This window comes from Ursus arctos, unplaced genomic scaffold, assembly GCF_023065955.2.
Source record: "Ursus arctos isolate Adak ecotype North America unplaced genomic scaffold, UrsArc2.0 scaffold_22, whole genome shotgun sequence".
In the NCBI taxonomy this organism is placed as follows: domain Eukaryota; kingdom Metazoa; phylum Chordata; class Mammalia; order Carnivora; family Ursidae; genus Ursus; species Ursus arctos.
Window position 1 is genome coordinate 59,400,203 of NW_026622897.1, and position 19,380 is coordinate 59,419,582.

The 19,380-nt window shown below is 47.9% G+C and overlaps 3 protein-coding genes across 4 annotated transcripts in view; 2 read left to right on the top strand and 1 right to left on the bottom strand.

Moving 5' to 3' along the window:
- Positions 1-2,109: 2,109 nt before the first annotated feature.
- ARFIP2 (ADP ribosylation factor interacting protein 2) lies at positions 2,110-6,976 on the bottom strand. Of its 2 annotated transcripts, none has more exons than XM_044379486.3 (8): positions 6,860-6,976; positions 5,938-6,078; positions 5,583-5,679; positions 4,724-4,842; positions 4,324-4,545; positions 3,636-3,793; positions 3,320-3,494; positions 2,110-2,995 (listed from the first exon to the last, which is right to left on the bottom strand). In XM_044379486.3, the coding sequence occupies exons 2-8, from the start codon at positions 6,034-6,036 to the stop codon at positions 2,711-2,713; spliced, it is 1,155 nt and encodes a 384-aa protein (XP_044235421.1). In that variant the 5' UTR covers positions 6,037-6,078; positions 6,860-6,976; the 3' UTR covers positions 2,110-2,710. The 2 variants fall into 2 exon arrangements, with proteins under 2 accessions (XP_044235421.1, XP_026342007.1); XM_026486222.4 differs by having other exon boundaries at positions 2,110-2,877; positions 6,860-6,974.
- Positions 6,977-7,124: 148 nt separating this feature from the next.
- TIMM10B (translocase of inner mitochondrial membrane 10B) lies at positions 7,125-14,114 on the top strand. The gene is made up of 3 exons (XM_026486189.4): positions 7,125-7,197; positions 7,384-7,479; positions 7,653-14,114. Exons 1-3 carry the CDS (start codon positions 7,153-7,155, stop codon positions 7,827-7,829), a joined length of 318 nt encoding a protein of 105 aa, XP_026341974.1. The 5' UTR covers positions 7,125-7,152; the 3' UTR covers positions 7,830-14,114.
- DNHD1 (dynein heavy chain domain 1) overlaps positions 13,582-19,380 on the top strand; it is a 79,691-nt gene continuing 73,892 nt past the window's right edge. Inside the window, 5 exon segments of the mRNA XM_026486188.4 lie at positions 13,582-13,670; positions 15,069-15,205; positions 17,927-18,072; positions 18,596-18,749; positions 19,286-19,358. Coding sequence (XP_026341973.3) covers positions 18,738-18,749; positions 19,286-19,358 — 85 coding nt within the window. The 5' untranslated portion in view covers positions 13,582-13,670; positions 15,069-15,205; positions 17,927-18,072; positions 18,596-18,737.

The following is a 19,380-nucleotide window of genomic DNA, read 5'->3' on the forward strand; positions in this document are numbered from 1 at the left end:
ATCCCGGATCCCCGATCCCTGCCAGCGGCTTCTGGCTCCCGACCGCTCTGGGGCAGGGCGGCGTGGTAGATCTCAGGGACTGAGCCGAGGCTCCGTCAAGAAAACGCAGCTGGGCAGCAGAGATTTCGGACTCGGGGAGCCGGTCCGGGCCCTCCAGAAGGTGCACTTCCCGTCTTTCTTTGGGGGGCGCCTTCGGAATATGCTAGTGTGTGCTCTCTACTGCGCAGGGAGACACAGGGATAGTCTGTACCTCCGCACGGATCCCTGGGCGGCAAAAGGGACCCCCAGGTGGAAGGGCAGTACCCAGAGCGCTAGGAAAAGGGGCGGACGGGGTGAAGGGTGGGGGGACTGGACTTGGCTGTGTGTGCCTGACTCTCCCTCAGGAGCCCCCTCGCAAGGAGATTATGGTTCAGACCATCCAGCGCTTCCCTTCCACACTCCAAAAGCCGGAGCAATTCAGAATCATCGCATTGTGGAAAAGCAGCCCCAGTGGAAAATAATAAAAATTATAATAACAGTTAACAGGGACTGAGTGCTTATTATGTGCCAGAAACATAACGAATCACTTTACATATATTGTCTCCTTTAATACTCATAAGCTTAATAGGTATCTTCTTTTATTAGCTGTGTTTTACAGGAGAAGAAACGAGGGCCCTTGGCTCCCCAGACGTTAACCTTGAACAGCTAACTCAGCTAGAAAGTGGTGTAACCAGGGTTTGAGCTCTGCTTTAAAGCCTGCTTCCCGTCACCTGGAGATTCAGTACCTTTCATGTTGGAAGTCCCCAGTGGCCCACGAAGTGGGGGTTTGTATGTGAAACACCCAACCTAATAATCAAGCTCCAGTCAGACGGCTGCAGGCTGACCAAAACCCAGAAAGGTTGCCTGGGGGCTGCAGTATGTGGCAAAGAGCAAAATCAGGCTGCATGGATCTCAGTGCTACGAGAAGCTGCTGACTGGGTTGTCCTCTTCCTCCAGCCCTCCAGAGAGGTAGTGGAGAATGTTGAAACGAATTCTGGAGCTCTCCTTGGTCAAGGAGCACAGAAGTGACGGTACCTGGCGCTGACTGAATCAAAGTGCTGTTGGGGAGATTCCTTGCCTCAAACAAGGTTGATAGGGCTCAACACCTGGGTGCACCCTCAACCTCTCATCCACCTGATGAGTTTTGGCGCCCAGCACAGGTGCTCCAATGCTTGTGATTGAGCCTCCGGGTTCATACTTTCTTTTGGGTTTGGGACCAGGGTTACTAGACTACCCAGTGTGAGGGGGCCAGGGTCTGTATGACACTATTTCAAGCCTCATGCGCCCTACTTTCCTCAACTTTAGATTTCTCCCATGCCATCCAACTCGTGCTTGAAAAAGCTTTACAGCTCCCTTTCTCCTGAGGGCAAATGTCCTTATCATAAGCCTGAACAGGCCCACTGTGACCCCTCACTGCCTCACCTCTGTAGTCCTCTAGCCACTCCCCCTCCACTTTTCATTCCAAACTGAATTCCTCCCAAGTCCTATCAGGGCCTTCGCATATGCTGGCCTCTCTGCTTAGGTTGCTCTTCTCCCTATTCTTTGCCTATGTCTACTTGCCATTCAGGTCTTAGTTTCAAGGCGATAGCCCATCTCCACCCATCTCGGCTAGATGCCCCTCCTCTGCACTCACACAGCTCCCTGAACTTCTGTATCCTAGTACTCATCACTGCATTGTAGTTGCCTGGTTACTTGTCTCTATCCCCCATTAGGCCATAAGCAATGTGGGAAGGGACTGTGTTTTATTCACTGATGTATCCCCAGGGTCTAGAGCAGTGCCTGGCAAATAAAAGCACTCGGTAAATATTTGCTGTATGAATGAATGGATGATGAAGGTCAGCGGGCCCAACCCCCTCTAGGTCCTGTGCTCTTAAGGCCATAGCTTTCTCGGGGCTGGCCTAAAGAGCAAATAAAGCTTTGGCTCCAGCTGGGGCTGGGGGAGGAGCAGGCTCTCTGTTCCTGAAACCTGTGATTTCCACCTATCTTGCTCTGCTTTTCTGGCTTGACAGGATTTTGGTGTATGACTAGACTGAGCATTTCTCCACCCAGCCCACCCTCCTAGAGCCCCCCACAAATTGACCTCACTGGGCCTGCTTTTATGAAAGGTTTATTCCTAGTGCTAGGTCCCAATTTTCCAGGGCTCTAAGCACAATTAAACTGGGTGGGTAGGTGAGGGGAAGCCCATTCAGATGCAGGGCCAGAAATGGGGCTCCCCATTATCCCCACCCCTTTGGTCCCAGTCCCCTTCTCTGCAATGGGGATGCATAGAGGAGGGACAAAGGGTACTGGAGGCAACCTCATTGGCCCAGGGGAGCCCAAGAAGAGCTGCCATTGGCTGACAGGGCCTTTTGAGGCTCTGCCATTGGTCAGGGGGCACACCCCAGGAGCTGGGGACAGGCCTGAGGAGTAATGCCATTGGCCAGGGAGTGGTTCTGTTATAGCCTTTGGCTGTGGAGTGGAAGGAAAAGATCTGGGAATGAAGCCCAGAGGCCAGGAAGATAAAGGACAGGGCAGCAGCTGCTGGGCCTGCAAGCCCCCTCCCTACCCACAGCAGTGTGGGCAAAACTGGTATTGGGCCCCAGCCAGGGAAAGGGAACCCAAGCCAGAGGCAGGTGGCAAGGGATGTTCCATGTCCAATCTCCCCCACCCTGGGACTGCCTCTCCCAATGTCCTTCTTGATAGCCAGGTTTGGTTAGGAGCAGCTCACTGCTCCTCTAGCCAGGAGGGCTTCTCTGCTCCCGGAGGCCGCAGCTTGATGTTGAACTGCTGCAGGGTCTGCTCCAGTTGTTTCTGGTTCCCAGCGAAGTAGGCTGACACGGCATTGTGGAAGAGCAGCAGCTGCTTGTGCATCACCTTGATCTGGGGGTCCAGCAGGGTCAGCTGAGACTGGACTCAGATGCCCTTCTTGAGCCTGAGCCCAGACCAGGGTACATGGATTCTGCTCTGATGGTGCTTTTAGGGTGGGGGCTGACCTCCACTAAGGGAGCCAAAGGATAAGGGTCAGTCTGATGGGAGAAACCTGACTTGATTTGCTGGGCCTGGGGTTCTGGTACCCCAGCTCAGGGGATGATTTTTCCCAGTTATGTTCCTGAGATTAGCAGCCAAATCCTCCAACAGAAAAGGGCCAGGGATTGGAGGGCAGGTAACTAGGAAGGTCCAGGGATTGAAGGGGTTGGGGGAAGATCCCACACCTTAGCCAGGCTACATTTCCCCCATCCAGTAATGGGGAGGGTCTTAGGGGTAGAAGGTCAGTGTTACAGATGGGGAAGGGGGGGTGAGGTCAAAGGGGTGGGGTTGGCACCTTGTTTTCTTCCAGGAACTTGAGCTTGATGGCCACATCTCCCCGCAGCTTCTCATATTTGTCCCGATGGGCCTGGAAAGTGGCTTGGGCACTCTCAAGTCGACCACGCGTCCCTGCATCCCGGGGGCCTAGGCTCAGCTCCTCTAAGTCTGTTCGGTAGGCATCATATTCCAGCCTGGAGAAGGGGTGATACAGGCTGGTCTCCACCCCTGTGTCCTCCACACAGACTCTCCTTTCCTTCCTCAATTCTTATGACCCCAAAGCTCAAACTTCTACCCATGCCAGCCAACTCCCAACACCCTGCTGGTGCCCACACCTGGCAGCCTCATACTGTTTAACAGTCATGAGCGTGTCTTCCATGGTCTTGGTGACTAATGTGTTGATGCTAGAGACAAAGAAGTTCACGGCCCCTAGCAGTGTCTCTCCATTCTTGCACAGCAGCTTCTGAGTCTCTGCATTGTAGCCAAATTCCTCCTGAGGGCAGAAGGGAGGACATGCCTTGAGCAACAGCACCTGCCTGACTAAAGCTATAGGGCCCTCATTCCCCTCCTCCCCAGGGAGGAAACAGCCATGGAAACTGGAACAGCCAAGGACTGCCTCCAGCAAGGCTCTCTTAGCCAGAAAGTTAGTGGGGCCGCCCCAGGGATGGCTGGGGTAGGACTGTGGGAGTGGGGTTCTCAGATAAGTTCACAGAACCAGAACAGGGAAAGCTAGTGCAGCAGGCAAGGGACGGGCTCTGATTAGGCCGAGCACCGATGCAGAGAAAGGTTACTTGTGAGGCATCTAACGTGCCGCCTCCCCCACCCCTCCAACTTCTGAACCTCTGTACAAACCCTTAGGCTGACTCCACGGGTGAATGCTGCTGGGGGTAGGGCTGGGCCTACCCTGGAGGGGTTCTCCCTCTGGGCTGCAGGAGGGAGGGAGGGAGGGAGGGAGGCTGAGGGCTGACTGCCTGGGAGGGCCCGGGCCCAGTCCCCCCACCCTCTTTGGCCTGACCAAGGCACCTGAAGCTCTGGGGACTTCTGGCTGAGGTCAGCAAAGGCGTCACCTAGTGCATGCTGGGTCTGCAGCAGGCTGTAGAGGTGGGCTGTCAGTGCCCGGCCCAGCTGCAGGACACTCTCATACTTGCGCTTCGTCTCACGCAGCAACTCAATCTGCAGCTCTAGCTCCAGGTCCACAGTCCGGGAGCCTCGGCCAAATCGCTCTGATAACAGCTGCTTTGTGCACTGATTGGGAAGTGGGGGAATAGGTCAGAGACCCTAGCACCCTGCCCCCCCCAACAAGTATCTACCCTAGCATCCCCACACTGCTAGTCTCAGCCATAGATGGGATAGTGAAATCTGGAAGATGGGGAAAAGATACCCACGGGAAGTTTGGGAGAAGAGAAAAGTGCTTAAATCCCACCTTATATGTGTTGATGCCCCATTTCTTGACGATGTCAAACTTCTCTCCAGCGATGCCCCGAGCCACCTCATCTCCGGGGCCAGCAGGAGTGGTACTGTGAGATGGATGGCGGCCAGACCCTAAAGAACCAAGTTCTCTGACACCAGCCTCTCTCAGATATAACCAGACATTTCTGTGGCTCCACCCATACCTCCCACTCTGCATATGGAAATGACTTCTCTGAAGTAGCAGAAACTAGAGACAATGAGATTCTCCTACTCCCTAGGAAGAACTCATACCTTGTGCCCTGAGACCCAAATCCCAATATACATCTGGCCTCCTTCTGAGGTGGTGATGGGGGCTAGAGTGGGGGGAGGGACTTGCTGGTGTACAGGGGCAGAGAAAATGGAAGAAAATATGCTGAGAATGGGGTGGGAGGTCCAGGATGGTGGGTCCTGATAACAGGAAACCTCACTGACATTCTCATGTGGAATCCTAGTCAGTGTGTGATTCAAGGATAGTTGCTTCTCTAAACTTTAGAGTCTAAAGCAAAACTCTGAGAAGTTTCAGAGTTCCAAATCAGTCTCAAGCTCCAGAGCAGGGAGAACTTCCATGAAACAGAGTTCTTAACGTGATTCAGGTGGTAGAAGCAGAGAAAGGACAAATGGTCACATCTCAGGGGCTAAATGGCAAGTGGGAGCAGTTGGACAACCCTGGGCTCTAGCCTTGGGCTAAGGACAGTGCATAGAGCTTATACTAGCAGAAGTTCCCAAGATCTCCAGACATAATTCAAACTATCTTAGACATATCCTATACTCCCCAGAACCATTCCTCTCCCTCTCTCCACTCAAGCTTCCTCTCCTGTTCTGATCATTCATACCTGTGGGGATGAGTCCATCACCAGAGCCCCCATAGCCACCAGACACAATGCTGGTTTCATTGAGGTTGGGTCCTGACACCATCACCTGCTGGAGGTCCTATAGGCCAGAGAAGAGGGGGGCTTCAGGAACATTGGGGCAGCTGAAGCATTTGGGGGGTGAGAACAAGCTTGGATTGAAGCATCACAGAGAGAGCACACAAGGGAAGTCTGCATAGAATCAGAATGAAGATTTGTAAAAAGATTGGAGGGAGTTAGATAAGTTAGGGGAAAACTAATGGAATGGGGTGAGAGCCCAGGGCTTATGATTTGGGATTCCTAAATTGAAAAAATATGGAAAAGAATCAAACAGAAGCACCTGCTCCAGCCCATCATCCTCAGGAAGCTGCCCAGCTTCACCGTTCCCATGGATGGGGATCTCCATTGTGGCTGCCTTCCCTAGGATCCCGTCCGTCATGGCTAGGGAAGGGATTGGAGTCAAAGTCTCCACCCCAGCGCCCTGCAAAGACCAACACAGACATTTCTGGAAACTGGCCAGTACTCCGGAAAGAAAGGTCTCCCCCACCATTTCAGAGATTTCAGAGGTTGCCCTAAGACTTGAGTATTCTGGGTTTGGGCCACTACTCCTTTCTTCTCATGGATATGTATTTCTCCCCTCCAAGGTGCACATCTTTCCGCATTCACATCCAGGCCCCAGATGTCTTCTCATGAACCCCCAGCCCCACCCGGGCTCAGGTGATCATTCATGCATTAAATCATTCAACAGACATCTATTAAGTGCCTACTATGTGTCATGCGTTATTTGAGGTCACAGCAGTGACCAAGAGAGTGAAGGTCTGTGCTGTCTTGGAACTTATCCCCATGCAGCTGTTTCCTCCCACCAGATTAACCCCTTTCCAAGGCTCAGGAGCCCACTCCTTCCATTCAGGTATGTTCTCCATTGCTTGGTCTTTCACACTCCCTTGGTGTTTCTTCCCCCTTCCTTCAGGTGGTCTCCCCCTCCTCCATCCCATGCACCTCCTCTTCCTCGGGCCCTCCCCCCAGGCCTTAGTTGAATCAGTTGATGTATGTTCTTGGCCTCTGGGAAAAGCCTCTTCTTCCCAGAACATAGTGATCCCTTCCAAAGTCAGTTATGTCCCCCAGGTGTGTTAGTCCCCGCCCCCGCCCCATACACCTGGGCATCAGGTGTATCCTCATCCTTCCCCAGGGTTCAGTGGCATCTTTCGCTAATGGCAGGTTCGTGCGTTCAACTTCCCCTCGCCCAAGCATGTCCTTCTCACCTCGGGCCGGGCCGCTCTTCCCCTCAGGGCGCCAGGCCCGGGCCGCGCGGGGACCTCGGGCTCCAGTTCCCGTCGCGATCCTAGCAGCAGGTCAGGGACTCGGCGGAAGTGACGTCCCCTCCCGGGCAGAAGAAGCCGGCCACGTCGCAGATTATAAGGGCGGAAATGACGTTAAGCCGGGGGCAGGACAATCCTTAAGCCAACCCCTCAGTCCCTGGGGAGGGAGAAAAGAGCACTTCCGGGGCGTTACCAAGAAGCTGCCGGGAAGTGACGTAGTGTGCGCCCGTGGCGCGATGGAGCCACAGCAGCAACAGCAGCAGCAGCAGCAGCTGAGGAACGTGAGTGGGTGCTGAGTCGCCGCAGGGCCATAAGTTCAGCTAAAGTTCAGCTAGCATCCTTGTCCATTTGGCCGGATGTCCGAGGGCTGGGAACGTCGGGCTGTGCGCGTGGTCCTAGGAAACCTCGAGCGACGCGGCCTCGAGGTGCCCCCTTACCGCTGAGTTCTTTGTCCCCTTTTCTCCTAGTTGCGGGACTTCCTGTTGGTCTACAATCGGATGACGGAACTCTGCTTCCAGCGCTGCGTGCCCAGCCTGCACCACCGCGCTCTGGATGCTGAGGAGGTTAGGTGGGGAACTCTGTAGGGAGGTTCGCCGTAGACTGTTCCCAACCCCAGCTTCCCCTGCCTCTGGCCCTGGCCTTTCCACGACCCTCGCCCCTAGGCTAGGGATGGGAAGGAAGGAGACGGACCCGGCAGGACATCTTTGGCCTCTGCTTCACCCTGTCTTCCTTCCAGGAGGCCTGTTTGCACAGCTGTGCTGGGAAGCTGATCCATTCCAACCACCGCCTCATGGCCGCTTACGTGCAGCTCATGCCTGCCCTGGTACAGCGCCGCATCGCAGACTACGAGGCCGCCTCAGCTGGGCCAGGTGTTGCTGCTGAACAGTCCGGAACCTCGCCATCAGGCAGCTAGCCCTCCGCATCCCCAGGAAGGGAGGCGCTGGATGGACCCTCAAACTGAAGGGGCCAGGGGACCTTGGGCTGGGTGCAGCCTGTATTTAGAGTGAGGGGTTGCCTGAGAGCTGGGTACTATTGCTCCTTTTCCTGGAGCCAATAAACCCGCTTTTACTCTCTTTGGTTTATGTTCTGGGCGGGGAAGCTTTGCCCACTTTATTGGCACCATCCTTTATTCTGTCAGTTAGTGCATATCTGTTGGCCTCAGCCGTGGCAGTGGAGAAATTGCCTTCTGTGTGTAGAAGGAAAACCTCAACATTCCCAGGCACTTGGTTAAAGCAAGGTCTGTGGGTACAATTTTAATGTTAGTAACATCGACAGGATGTTGGTTCCTGCCCAGATGGAAGAGAAAATGAGACCTCTTTCTACGGGTCCTTCACTTAAATCTGTCTGACTTAAATGGCTCATTTGTGAGCTAGGTGTGCGTTTATTCATAACTCCTTTTGTGGACTCTATATTCTGCTAGATGTAGTGAAAGGAGGAGATAACTAAGGACAACAGATCAAGAAATGATGGGGTTTTTAGGCTGTGCCTCCTGGGAAGTCAGTAGCCCCAGAACAGAGATAAAACCTCTAAGAATTTTGGGGTGCTCTGGAACTTCAACTATTTTCCCAAGTTGTTACTTTCTTACTATTTTCTGTCTACCCCAGGATGAGCGGTAAAGCCTTTACACAAAGAAGGTCTGTGTGCTTGCCTTCAGGAGGAGTCAGAAGGGGGAAACTTGGGGGATCATATTCTGCAATATAGCCAGACCTGAATGACAGAAGCCCAAGGGAGAAGTAGGCTATGGTGGTTATGGGGGGAAAAAAGGGATAAAGCAAATCCTTGGGACTTCTTTATCGTTACCTGCATGTCTGTAATTTCAGCTCTTCCATCCTCTGCTCTACATTTTTCCCACCGTTCCTGTTCTGTTATTCCATGTTAAGCCTCTCCATTTTTCTTTCATTTATTGCCCTCCTTGTGAAATTTACTTCTGTATTCAGCAGTCTGAATGGCCTATCGCTCCATCACTGCGTTTTCTTGCCTCCCTTGTGTCTTTTTTGTATCATTCCAGCTGTTTTATTTTTTCTGCTCCTCTATTCAGACTGCTAGAGAAAAACACAGCTGTGTAAATATTCAAGGTCTCCAACTTCAGCTGAGCCCTCGCTACCAACGAGCAGCCCTCTGTGGCTTCCTGGTATATTTCATCTCCTAATCACCATGGCAATTATTTTACACCTTCATACTGTTCTCCTTATCCCCCACTTCACGTTCAACTATTCCCATCAGGTGACCATGTTTCATTTTTTACAGAGGAAATGGAAGCGCTTAGACATAGGCTCCCACAATAATAAAAAAACTCTTTACAACCACCCACAGAGCAGACATTTTTCTCCCCTGTATGGATCAGAAAGTTGAAATTCTCTAGTAGCAGACCCTTATAGATACAGATCTGACTTTAAAATCCATGTACTTTTTACTACACCAGGCTGCCTCTCAAAATATCCATTGAGCCACCCAATTTGTATGGGTTCTGATACTGAAATATGTCCTACTTTATCTTAATCTTTGTAGCAAAACTACAAGAGATATTATCTCCACTTAATGGATGAGGAAGCAATCCAGAATGTACCAGAACCCTGTCTTATACATAGTTACCTCTTGAGAGAAGTGGCTCCAAACAGCTTTTTGCCTCTAGCTCCTATATCTTGAACAGAAGGTTTTGGTAAGAACATATAAGTTGCTGACCAGGAACTTCCCTACAGAGTGGCTTTGTGTCTACCCAATAAAGTTCTTTCCTTGGAAAGTATAACTGCAGCTAAAACAGCCTGTGAACTTAACCAATTCCAAGACGAGAATGGAGACCTGGAATACTGTGCTGTTGGTGGGAGGACTCTTCCACATGGACATTTGTGTGTATCCTTGGAGTAAATTTCCATTGTGAGTTGTCTGTGTTTCCATGTCACATAATTACTACTTGCTGGAGAAGGGCTAAGAACAAGATCTGTCTTCACTCTAAGGCTATGTTCTTTGAATTTCCAGAGTTTATCTTTCATCGCTCATCTGCACCCAGCCTGTCCCTAGGCTTGGAAAAACAAGTAGCCCTCAGTGTAATCCATCAGTTAATCCTTTAAGTTTTTAACCTCTTCTTTCCTCTCTGTTCATAAACATTTTCAGTACTTAGGAGAAGAACCCTACTCCTGTTTTCCATCTCCTGTAGTCACTGACGTCTCCCTCAGGTCTTGCCATGAAGTGATACCCATTGGTGTAATGAGAGCAGTGTGACGTCTTAAGCACAAAATGGGAATAAATGTTAACAAAGCTTTCTCTCTTATCACAAATACATATTGGAGACAGAGTTGGCGTTCTTGCCACTGTGGCTTCAGAACATAACTGCCTACTCCTTTGCAAAGTCTGATGCCTTTGAGCCTGTTGAACTATACCACCCTCTCTCATTACCTGCCCTTACTAACCACTGCTCTCCTACTTTCCTCGAAATAGCTAGCCCTTGGTTTTCCTATAACCCCTCGATACTCCATTCAGTATTTTGGTTTCTTAGTTTCTTGACTCCGTCTCCCATGATTAGCCGCCCGCTCCCTTAGTTATGTCCTGGCCATTGTCATTACCCCAAACTGCTCCATCTTTAAAACACGATTACCAGCATCTTATTTACTGACTGTATTCCTTCTACTTTGTTTATTGATATATTCCTTTACTATTCTTTGATTTTGCTGGAGCATTCAAGCCAGTGGTTGTACCTTCTCTCCATTAACACCTGTCTTTAGATCCCTGTCCTGCTTAAATTCTCTGGGAGCAGGCTAAATTTCTTGGTCATCTCTTTGTTGGACTCAGATAAAATGAGATATTTGTCTGTGTCTGCATTTGGACAGCTAAAAGCCCAAGGGAATCACTACAGAGCAGATTTATATCACTATGAATTCATGGTTATCAGCGTAAAATGGAATCTCAACCCCTATCATCCCACTAGATTTTTCCAGTCTCTGCTGCTCCCTGCAGTGATAATTTCAAATCAACATTCTTTAGCCTCTTATTACCCTTACTATTCTCTTCAGTTTTCTGCAGGTAACCTTATTTTTTAATTCATAGGTAAAAGTAGAAGCTGTCAGGAGTTCCCACAAAATCTCACAACAAAACTTGGTCACCCCCTATATCAGCATCATTCTCTCTTTCCCTCCATCTAAATAGGGCAAGCGTGCCTCTTAAAGCCAATGCCTCTTCCTGCTCTGCATCCTAGCCCTTCCTTCTTTGGGAATCTCTGACTTCTTCCTATTTTACTATATTCTCACCATTGTTCCAACATGCTTATGACTCCTCTGTTACAACGAACCACTACCTTATTTCCCCTCCAGCTACCATCCTATTCTTTTTTCCACTTTACAGCTTAACTTCTTAAAATAGTTGGATACTGTGGCGCTCTCCATTCCCATTCCTCCATCCAGTCTGTTTTGACTTCTACAATCTTTATTCTACTGAAATTGTTCTTGATGAGGTCACCCTGGCCCACCAAATGACTCACCCCTGAATTCAGTGATGATTTCCCAGTCCTCAGTTTACTTCGCTTCTCAGTAGCATCTGGTACTATTGACTAGTTCCTCATCATTGGCAATCGTTCATTGGTGCCCGTGATTCCATTCATGGTTCTACTACTACTTTCACCACAACTTTATAGCCTCCTTTGAGGCTCACCTGCTTCCAGCCTTTACGTCTAAACGTTTCTCTAGGGCCTCTTCTTTCTCAGACATTTTTCTAGGATTGTGTCCTCCCCACTCAGCTTCAGTTACTGGTGCCTCCCCAGATCTCTCCTCTGAGCTACTTGATTGACATTCCCACTTAGGTTTCTCTAAAACATCCCAACTCAGCATGTTTTCCTCATCAGCTTTCCTCCCATACCTAGTACTCCTCCAGTTGGAGAAGATAGAAACCTCACTCAGTTGCCAAATCCCATGTGTTTACGTCTTACATTTCTAAATATCCCTTGATTCTGTCTGCTTCTCCCCATTTTTACAATCTTCCAACAGGATTGCTGCAATTGCTGCTTTACCTCAGATCCACTTCCGCTTCCCATTCTTAGGATAAAAACGCATTCTGCCTGTGACCTCTGAGACCCTGCGTGATCCAGCCCCTGCCCACCTCAGCTTTATCTTATCATCGACTGTCAAACACTGGACCGTCAGTACTGTTTGTGGAACTGAATGGAACCACACCTCACTTGCTCCCTCTCCCTGCTCTCACCACACTGCCGTCTCCGTTCTTCTAACCTCTCCCCTACCATTCCATCTCAGGGCCTTCGCCCCATTTCCTGCCTTGCAGTGCTTTCCCCTCGCTGTACCTACTTAACTTCTACTCATTCTTGAGTACTTAGCGTGAATGTTATTTCCTCAAATAACTCTTTCCAGACTCCAGCTCCCATAATTCCCCATGTTTATGGCATGTAGCACTTCTAACAGTTGGTAATTACATACCTCATGAGGTCACAGTCCATGGCTGTATTGGTCACCATTGTACCCTTATCACAGTGCTTGGCACATAATATGTGCTTGGTAAATATTTGTTGAATGAACATCTTTCAGTTTCCTCCCAGCTCAGTCTACTATTTACATAGGAAGAGAAAGGCTTAATATCAGAAGAGACAGAAATAAGTCTGCATTTAACTTTTAACATTTTGCCAATGATTTAGAGGTGTTTTTCATTCCTAATCTTACTGGATGGTATCTTCTGCCCTTAATATTCACAGATGAGTCAACACCTGAAAGCTTCCGTCTGGGGCAAATCAGTCTTTCTAGTTTCACTCAATTTCTAAGCATTATAATTCTGCTTAAATATCTCTTGAACCCTTTCTCTTCTCTCCATGTCCTTTGTCACTACCTTGATCAAACTTTGATCAGCTCTTGTATAGATGACAGCAGCAGTCATCTAACAGCTTCTTTCTTGAGCCTGGACCCCTTTGATTAGTTAGCATTTAGCTAAGGTATATGTAACAGAGACTAAAAATGATAGTGACTCACAAACTTATTTCTCTTTCAAGTAAACATCTAATCCAAGACTGGCGTGACATCACAGTCATCCAAGAACCAAGCTACTCCTCAGCTTTCTGCTTGTATCAAAGGTATGACCCTCAATCATGTGACCCAGGATGGAGCTTTACTTTGCACACAAACATACCTAGGGCAGAATGGAGCAGGGAGTGGGTGAAAGGGGCATATCCTCCTCCCTTTAAGACACATCTGAAAAGTTGCACATCAGAAATTTGTCATGTGGTTAGACCTTGTTACAAGGGAGGCTGGGAAATGTCACTTTATTCTTACCAGTCATTTTTTACCCAGTTAAAAATTGGGAGTTCTGTTACTAAGGAAGAGGAGGAGAATGGCTATTAGGAGACACCTACCAATCCATTTTCCATACTGGTTGAGAGTGATTCTTGCAAAATACAAAAATAATGGTACTCATCTACCTAACACCTTCCATCACCTTCAGACTTTTTAGCATCACAACTGAGGCTCTCTGTGACCAGGTCCCAGAAGATCTCTCTGGCCTCATCTTCAATCCTCTTTCCTCAGTTTTGATTATCTTACCCTTGGTTATAAAAGGATCCATTTATTTGTGGTGCTCAGACACATCATGCTAATTCTGGACTCTGTTTTTCCTTTTCTGGGTATGCCCCACTTTCGTCCATTTATTCGGTACTTCACAAATAACCGAGTGAGTGTATTTGCCAACACTGTTAAGCCCTGCAGATGCAGAGCTGAATGAAAGAGGTGCAATCCTTGTTCGCTCGGAACTTAACACAGGTGTGCTGCAGGTCAGTATAGAGCAAGTAATCACAACTGTGGTGAATGTTACAAAGAATAATATGCGTTGTAACGGGAACGTACAGTAGTACTAACTTACTTGTGTGGGGGATGCAGGAGAGCTTTCCAGAGGAGTGATTTGGAACCTGAGATCTGAAGGATGAAATAGAATTTACCAAACAAAAGATAGGGGGAGGGGCTACCCTCCTTTTCTTCATGTCTTTGCTTAGAGGTCTCCTTTTTTATTAAGGCTTATTCTGATTATGCTGTTTTAAAATTGCAACCTATCCTCCTTTCAGACACTCCTCTTAATTCTGCTGTTTTTTCCATAGCAGTGTCATTTCTCACATATGATATAGTTTATATATACTACATGTAAATACTATATATAACTTATTTATTTTTTTTTCTTTTTAATTTTGGATCAAGATTCTAATAAAATTTGTTCTGTAGACTACCATGATTATACAAAATTATTTATATTGGCATTGTCCCCTGCAGTGTTTTACACGCATTACTGTGGTTTTTTTTTCTTGCAAGACTATTTTAGACTGTTATCACCCATAAACAGTAAATAGTGTGGAGCTTTTGGAATAGGTGTGTTTTATCAACTAATCTAAACAGGAACTAGGTTAGGATAGAAACCATTGTAGGGCTTTTGCAGGTAATTCTCTTCCTTCAGATTCAAGGTGTTTTCTTTCCTGAGAATAGTGATATAAATTCTCTATAAATGTGATTCTACTGAAGAGGGTGAAGATTAAGATCAGTAATATTTCTATGGAAATTGAGACTTTTAAATCATATCCTATGTGTTGGCCAGTCCTGTGATTCATAATTATATTCATAATTATATTTATTTTTATTTCTATTTACCTTTTGGTCCCCTTCACCCATTGGTGAAATAGGTAAAGGGGCTCATTCTGTTTATTATTTATGACTTGTACCTCCCACTAGAATTTACATTCTCTAAGTCATAAGTCAGGAATTTTGTCAATGTTATTGTTTTGTACACTGCTGTAACTAAAACCTAAAATAGTGCCCAACACAGTTGATGCTCGACAAGTATTTGTTAAGTGAAGGCAGGAGAGAGTTCCAGAGCAAAGGTCTGGAGCTTGGCTTTAAAAGTGGGGGAACGCCTCTCATTGGTAACAGGAAGGATGGAGGAATGGAGAAAGCAGATCTCAGTTTTTTTAATTGGTATTGAGAGATTGAGAGAGTTTCTTTTAAATATCGTGTGTGATGGTTAGTGTTACGTCTCAGCTTGGCTAGGTCACAGTACCGTTATTTAATCAAACACTAATCTAGGTGTTGCCATGAACGTATTTGATAGATGTGGCTAATATCTGCAATTAGTTAACTTTAAGTAACAAATCTACTCTTAGTAATGAGGATGGGCTTCATTTAATCAGTTGGAGACCACAAGAGCAGAAAGAGAGATTTCTGAAGGAAGAAATTCTGCCTCAAGACTGCAGCATTAATTCCTGCCTGGGTTTCCAGCATACTGACCTATCCTACAGATTTTGGACTTGCTAGCCCCCACAATCATGTGAGCCATTTCTTTAAAATAAATCTATCTATCTAGGTAGATATCTACCTATCTATCTATGTATGTGTGTATCCTCTTATTTCTGCTTCATCTAATTTTTTTTAATAGGAGGTGAAGTTATCATTGGAGAGTAAAAAAAGGAAAGATGAGAGAGTACAGGTTTGAAATAGTATTTGCACAGAATGGAAGAGTGGACTGACGCAAAAAATATAATTCAATTTTTAGGTGGTACTGAGGGCTCAGTAGAAGCTGCTGAACAGGATTCCCTTCTGTCCTTGTCTGTCTGGAGAACTGTTGTTTTAGGGCCATAAACTTCAAGACCTGCTGTGACTCTTCTTTGCCCTTTCCAGGAAGGGCTGCCCTTATTCCTGCTCTCACTGAACACTACTATGTCTTGTTCACGTTTATGTAAATAGCACTTGGTAGGGTGCCACAAACAGCAAAAACACACAGCTTCCACTTACCAGCTATATCAACTGTTTATTATTGATCAGGCTCTAGTCTAAGCATTTATATGCATTAACTCATTTAATCCTTATAGCAACCCTGCAAGGTAGATACTATTACTTTCATTTTACAGAAAAAGAAGGAAGGGAGGGAGAGAGGGAGGGAGGGAGGGAGAGGGGAGGGGAGGGGAGGGGAAGGGAGGGGAGGAAGGAAGAAAGAGAAAGAAAGATTCAGCGTATGGTAGGATAGAGTCCCATCTCTGCTTTGCAATCCAGATTTGTACATCCAGCTGCCTAGTTATTGGCTCTACTTGGATATCTGATAAATATCTCAAACTTAAAATCTTAACATGTCCAAAACAGCCTCCTAACTACCACCCCTCTCCCCAGGGCAAAAGAAACCTGCTCCTTTCACTGCCTTCCCCAGAATGACAAGTCCATTTTTTCCAGTTACTCGCATCAAAACCTTGGAGTCACCTTTGATATTCTCTCTCCCTCCCTCCCTTCCCACTTCACCCTACATCCCTTGTTGAATCCTTTAGCAAATTCTGTTGGCTATAGCTTCAGAATCTATCCAGAATCCAACTATTTCTCTCCACCTTACGTGCTACAACCTTAGCTTATGTCACTACCACTTCTCACCTGGATTATTCCATAACCTTTTTAACTGGACTCCCTCCTTCCATCCTTGCCCCTACTATCTGTTCTTTTCAGAGCAGCCAGTGACCCTTTTCAAATACAGGCAGCTCTTGCCACTCCTCTGCTCAAAACTCACTAAGGCCTTATCATCTCATTCCCTCAGGTGAAAGCCAAAGTCCTACATGGTCTCCAAGTTGCTATGTGATCAGCTGCCTGTTACCTTTGGGAGCTTCTCTTCTACTCTCTCATTATTCACTCCACTCGTGCTGTGCTTGGATCACACCAAGCATGCTCCCACCCCAGAGCCTATGTACATCTCAGCTGTGTACCAATTAGGACACGTACAAATTTTCTGTGCCTGTGTAACAAATTACCATAAACTAAGCAGCTTAAAGACAAACACCCATTTAGTATGTCACAGTTCTGTAGATCGATGTCCAGCACGGCTTGGCTGGGTTCTCTGCTCAGGGTATCATAAACCTGAAATCAAGATGTTGGCTGGTTTGCGTTCTCATCTGGAGGCTCTGGGGAGAAATCCCCTTCCAAGCTCATTGTTGTTGACAGGAGTCAGATCATTGCAGTTGTAGGACTAGGTCCTGGTTTTCTTCCTGGCCATCACCTGGGGGCCATGCTCAGGTCCTAGAAGCCATCCACCTTCCTTGCCATATGGCACATTCATCTTGAGGCCAGCAACAGTGCCTCAAACCCTTCTCAAGCTTGGACTCTTTCTGCATCCAGCCAGAGAAATCTCCCTGCTTTTAAAAAGTTCATGTGGTTAGATCGGACCCACCCAGATATCCCTTTCTTATAGTCAGGTATGCTATATAATATAAGCTGATCACAGAAATAAAATCTGTCATACTCATAGTCCTAGGGATTATGTAGGATGCGCACACAGGGAGTGAGAAATTCGGGACTATCTTAAAATTCTGCCTACCACATATGTTGTAATGACAAAAGGATCCCAAAATACAGTGATTTGAACCTGAGAGAAGTTGTTTTCCCCTTACATAACTGTCCAAGTAGAAATACTTGAGGGCTAATATGGCAGCCTTTTAGTTGTCCTGCCTTCTCCAAGGAAGTGGTACCCATCTTTAAGGTCCAAGAGAGTTCACCACCATGTCTGCTAGGTCCCATCCCAGCCAGTGGAGGAAAGAGGGGGAGGCGCACCCTTACTCTTAAGGGCACAATCTGGCAATGCACACATCAGTCACACATACGCACCTAGCTGCAAGGAAAGCTGCAAATCTAACCTTTATTTTCAATGGCCATGTGGCCTGATAAAAGTAAGGTGTTCTATTAGTAAAGGAAGAAGGGACCAATGGATACTGAGGGACAACTAGAGGCTTATACCACAGTGAACACTCTTCTTCCAGATGTCCACAGGCCTTATGCCCTCATTTCAAGTCTCTGCTCAAAGAGACCTCATAAATGACTTCTCTGACTACCCAGCATAAGATAACAACACTGTTCCCACCTTCCTCATCCTTCCTACCCTGCATTATTTTTCTCCGCAGCACTTAATACCATCTCATATAAACACTTATTTGCTTATTGTCTGTTTCCCTTGACTGGACACATGAGCTTCGTGGTGGCGGAGATTCTGATTGCTCTCTCTTCTATCCCCGTCCCCTAGTGCTGACATGAAGAGTAGCTGATCAGAAAATATTTGTGGAACGAATGCATAAATGTATAGCAATCTTCACCGGTGAGAAAGGGGATCACCTCTGGAGTCAGACTGTCTGGATTACAAACCTGACTCCACCACTCACTGGTTGTAAGGTATTTTGCCTCAGTTTCTTTCTTTCTTCCTTTCTCTCTTTCTTTCTTTTTCTTTTTCTCTCTCTCCCTCTTTCTCCCCTTCCTTCCCTCCTTCCTTCCTACTTTTTTTGTAAAATGAAAGTAATAGTACCTACCTTCTTTTATTCTTTCTTTTTCTCTGTTTCTCTTTCTCTTTCTTTTCTTCCTTTCATCATTCAGACCTTCCCGCCCTCGATTTTGGGATTCCTATGATCAGAAATTTTGTGTTATTATGGGTCTTTTTGAGGCGGTCGGTGAGTTGGGGTTGGATATGTGGATGGTGTTCGGGTGGGGTCCCAAAGACCTGGCGCTGGCTTAGACGCTCAGTGAATGGATACATAGGCACACAGATCACACCTTCCCACGATGCCCTCAGGGTTGCTACTTCCCCAAATCAACCATGTCATTCGTTTTCATACCCAGCCAGGCTGATCGCCTATTCCCAAGGTATGTGGGCCCCCAGCAGGTTAGACTGGGCCTAAGTCCTTCCCTGCCTTCCTCTCAGCGCCCCGCCCCGCCCTGTGCGACCCTGGCCCAACACGGATGCTGACCCCTCCCCTTTCCGGCTCATCCGCTGTTCCGCGGGCGTTCTGGAGTGGAGGTTCGGGCCTCTTCGGACGGTGTAACCGTTCTAACAGCAGGAAGGCATGGAGCTGCGGGTGAGTCCGCAGCTTGCAATCCGCTTCCCTTTGCCCCCAGGCCGCCCTCGCCACTACCCCCAGGAAGGTCTCCTCCTCCCGCACACCCATGGACCTTCCCACTCCCCTTCCCCCTCTCCTCCACCCCTTCCCTTTCTCCCTACTTTCCTTACCCCCATTCCTCCTACCCTTCCTCCTCCTCCCAGCTTGGTCCTTTGCCACTTCTTTCTCTCCACCCCGCCCCCAACCTCATCCCGACCAAGCAGTTCTCTGTGCTTTCTGCCCTCAACAGCCCCCTGCAGCCCATGGGCTGATGGGACTGGGACTTTGTTGCCTCTGAGTGACGCCCTGCCTCTCCCCTTCAGGCCATTGCCAGGCTCCACTCCCAGTGACGGTTCCTTGCTGTTACCAAGGTCCACTGAGTGAGCACTCCACGGGGGTGTGTCAGTTTGTCTCTGCGAGTGATCACTTCTGTGTGTGCCGGTCTCTCTGTGGGCAGCTGGGAGCATAAGCCTGTGCTTGGGACCCAAATCCCAGTTCACCAATTTCTCCAACAGGCAGTTGCGATGGAACCTTACCAGCACATCAGTCTCTCTTCCCTTCCATTGCATCCTGTACCCCTTAGGCCAGGTGAGGGGGGCTGTATTCTGGG

Bases quoted from the DNA above. Each gene is read 5' to 3' on its own strand.
- ARFIP2 (XM_044379486.3), bottom strand. From the start codon at position 6,036: ATGACGGACGGGATCCTAGGGAAGGCAGCCACAATGGAGATCCCCATC. The intron at 4,843-5,582 runs GTATGAATGATC...TTGGTTCTTTAG, and splicing joins TGATGGACTCATCCCCACAG to GGTCTGGCCGCCATCCATCT. The intron at 2,996-3,319 runs GTGCCAACCCCA...TGGCTCCCTTAG, and splicing joins AGTTCCTGGAAGAAAACAAG to TGGAGGTCAGCCCCCACCCT.
- TIMM10B (XM_026486189.4), top strand. From the start codon at position 7,153: ATGGAGCCACAGCAGCAACAGCAGCAGCAGCAGCAGCTGAGGAAC. The intron at 7,198-7,383 runs GTGAGTGGGTGC...CTTTTCTCCTAG, and splicing joins AGCAGCAGCAGCTGAGGAAC to TTGCGGGACTTCCTGTTGGT. The intron at 7,480-7,652 runs GTTAGGTGGGGA...TCTTCCTTCCAG, and splicing joins GCGCTCTGGATGCTGAGGAG to GAGGCCTGTTTGCACAGCTG.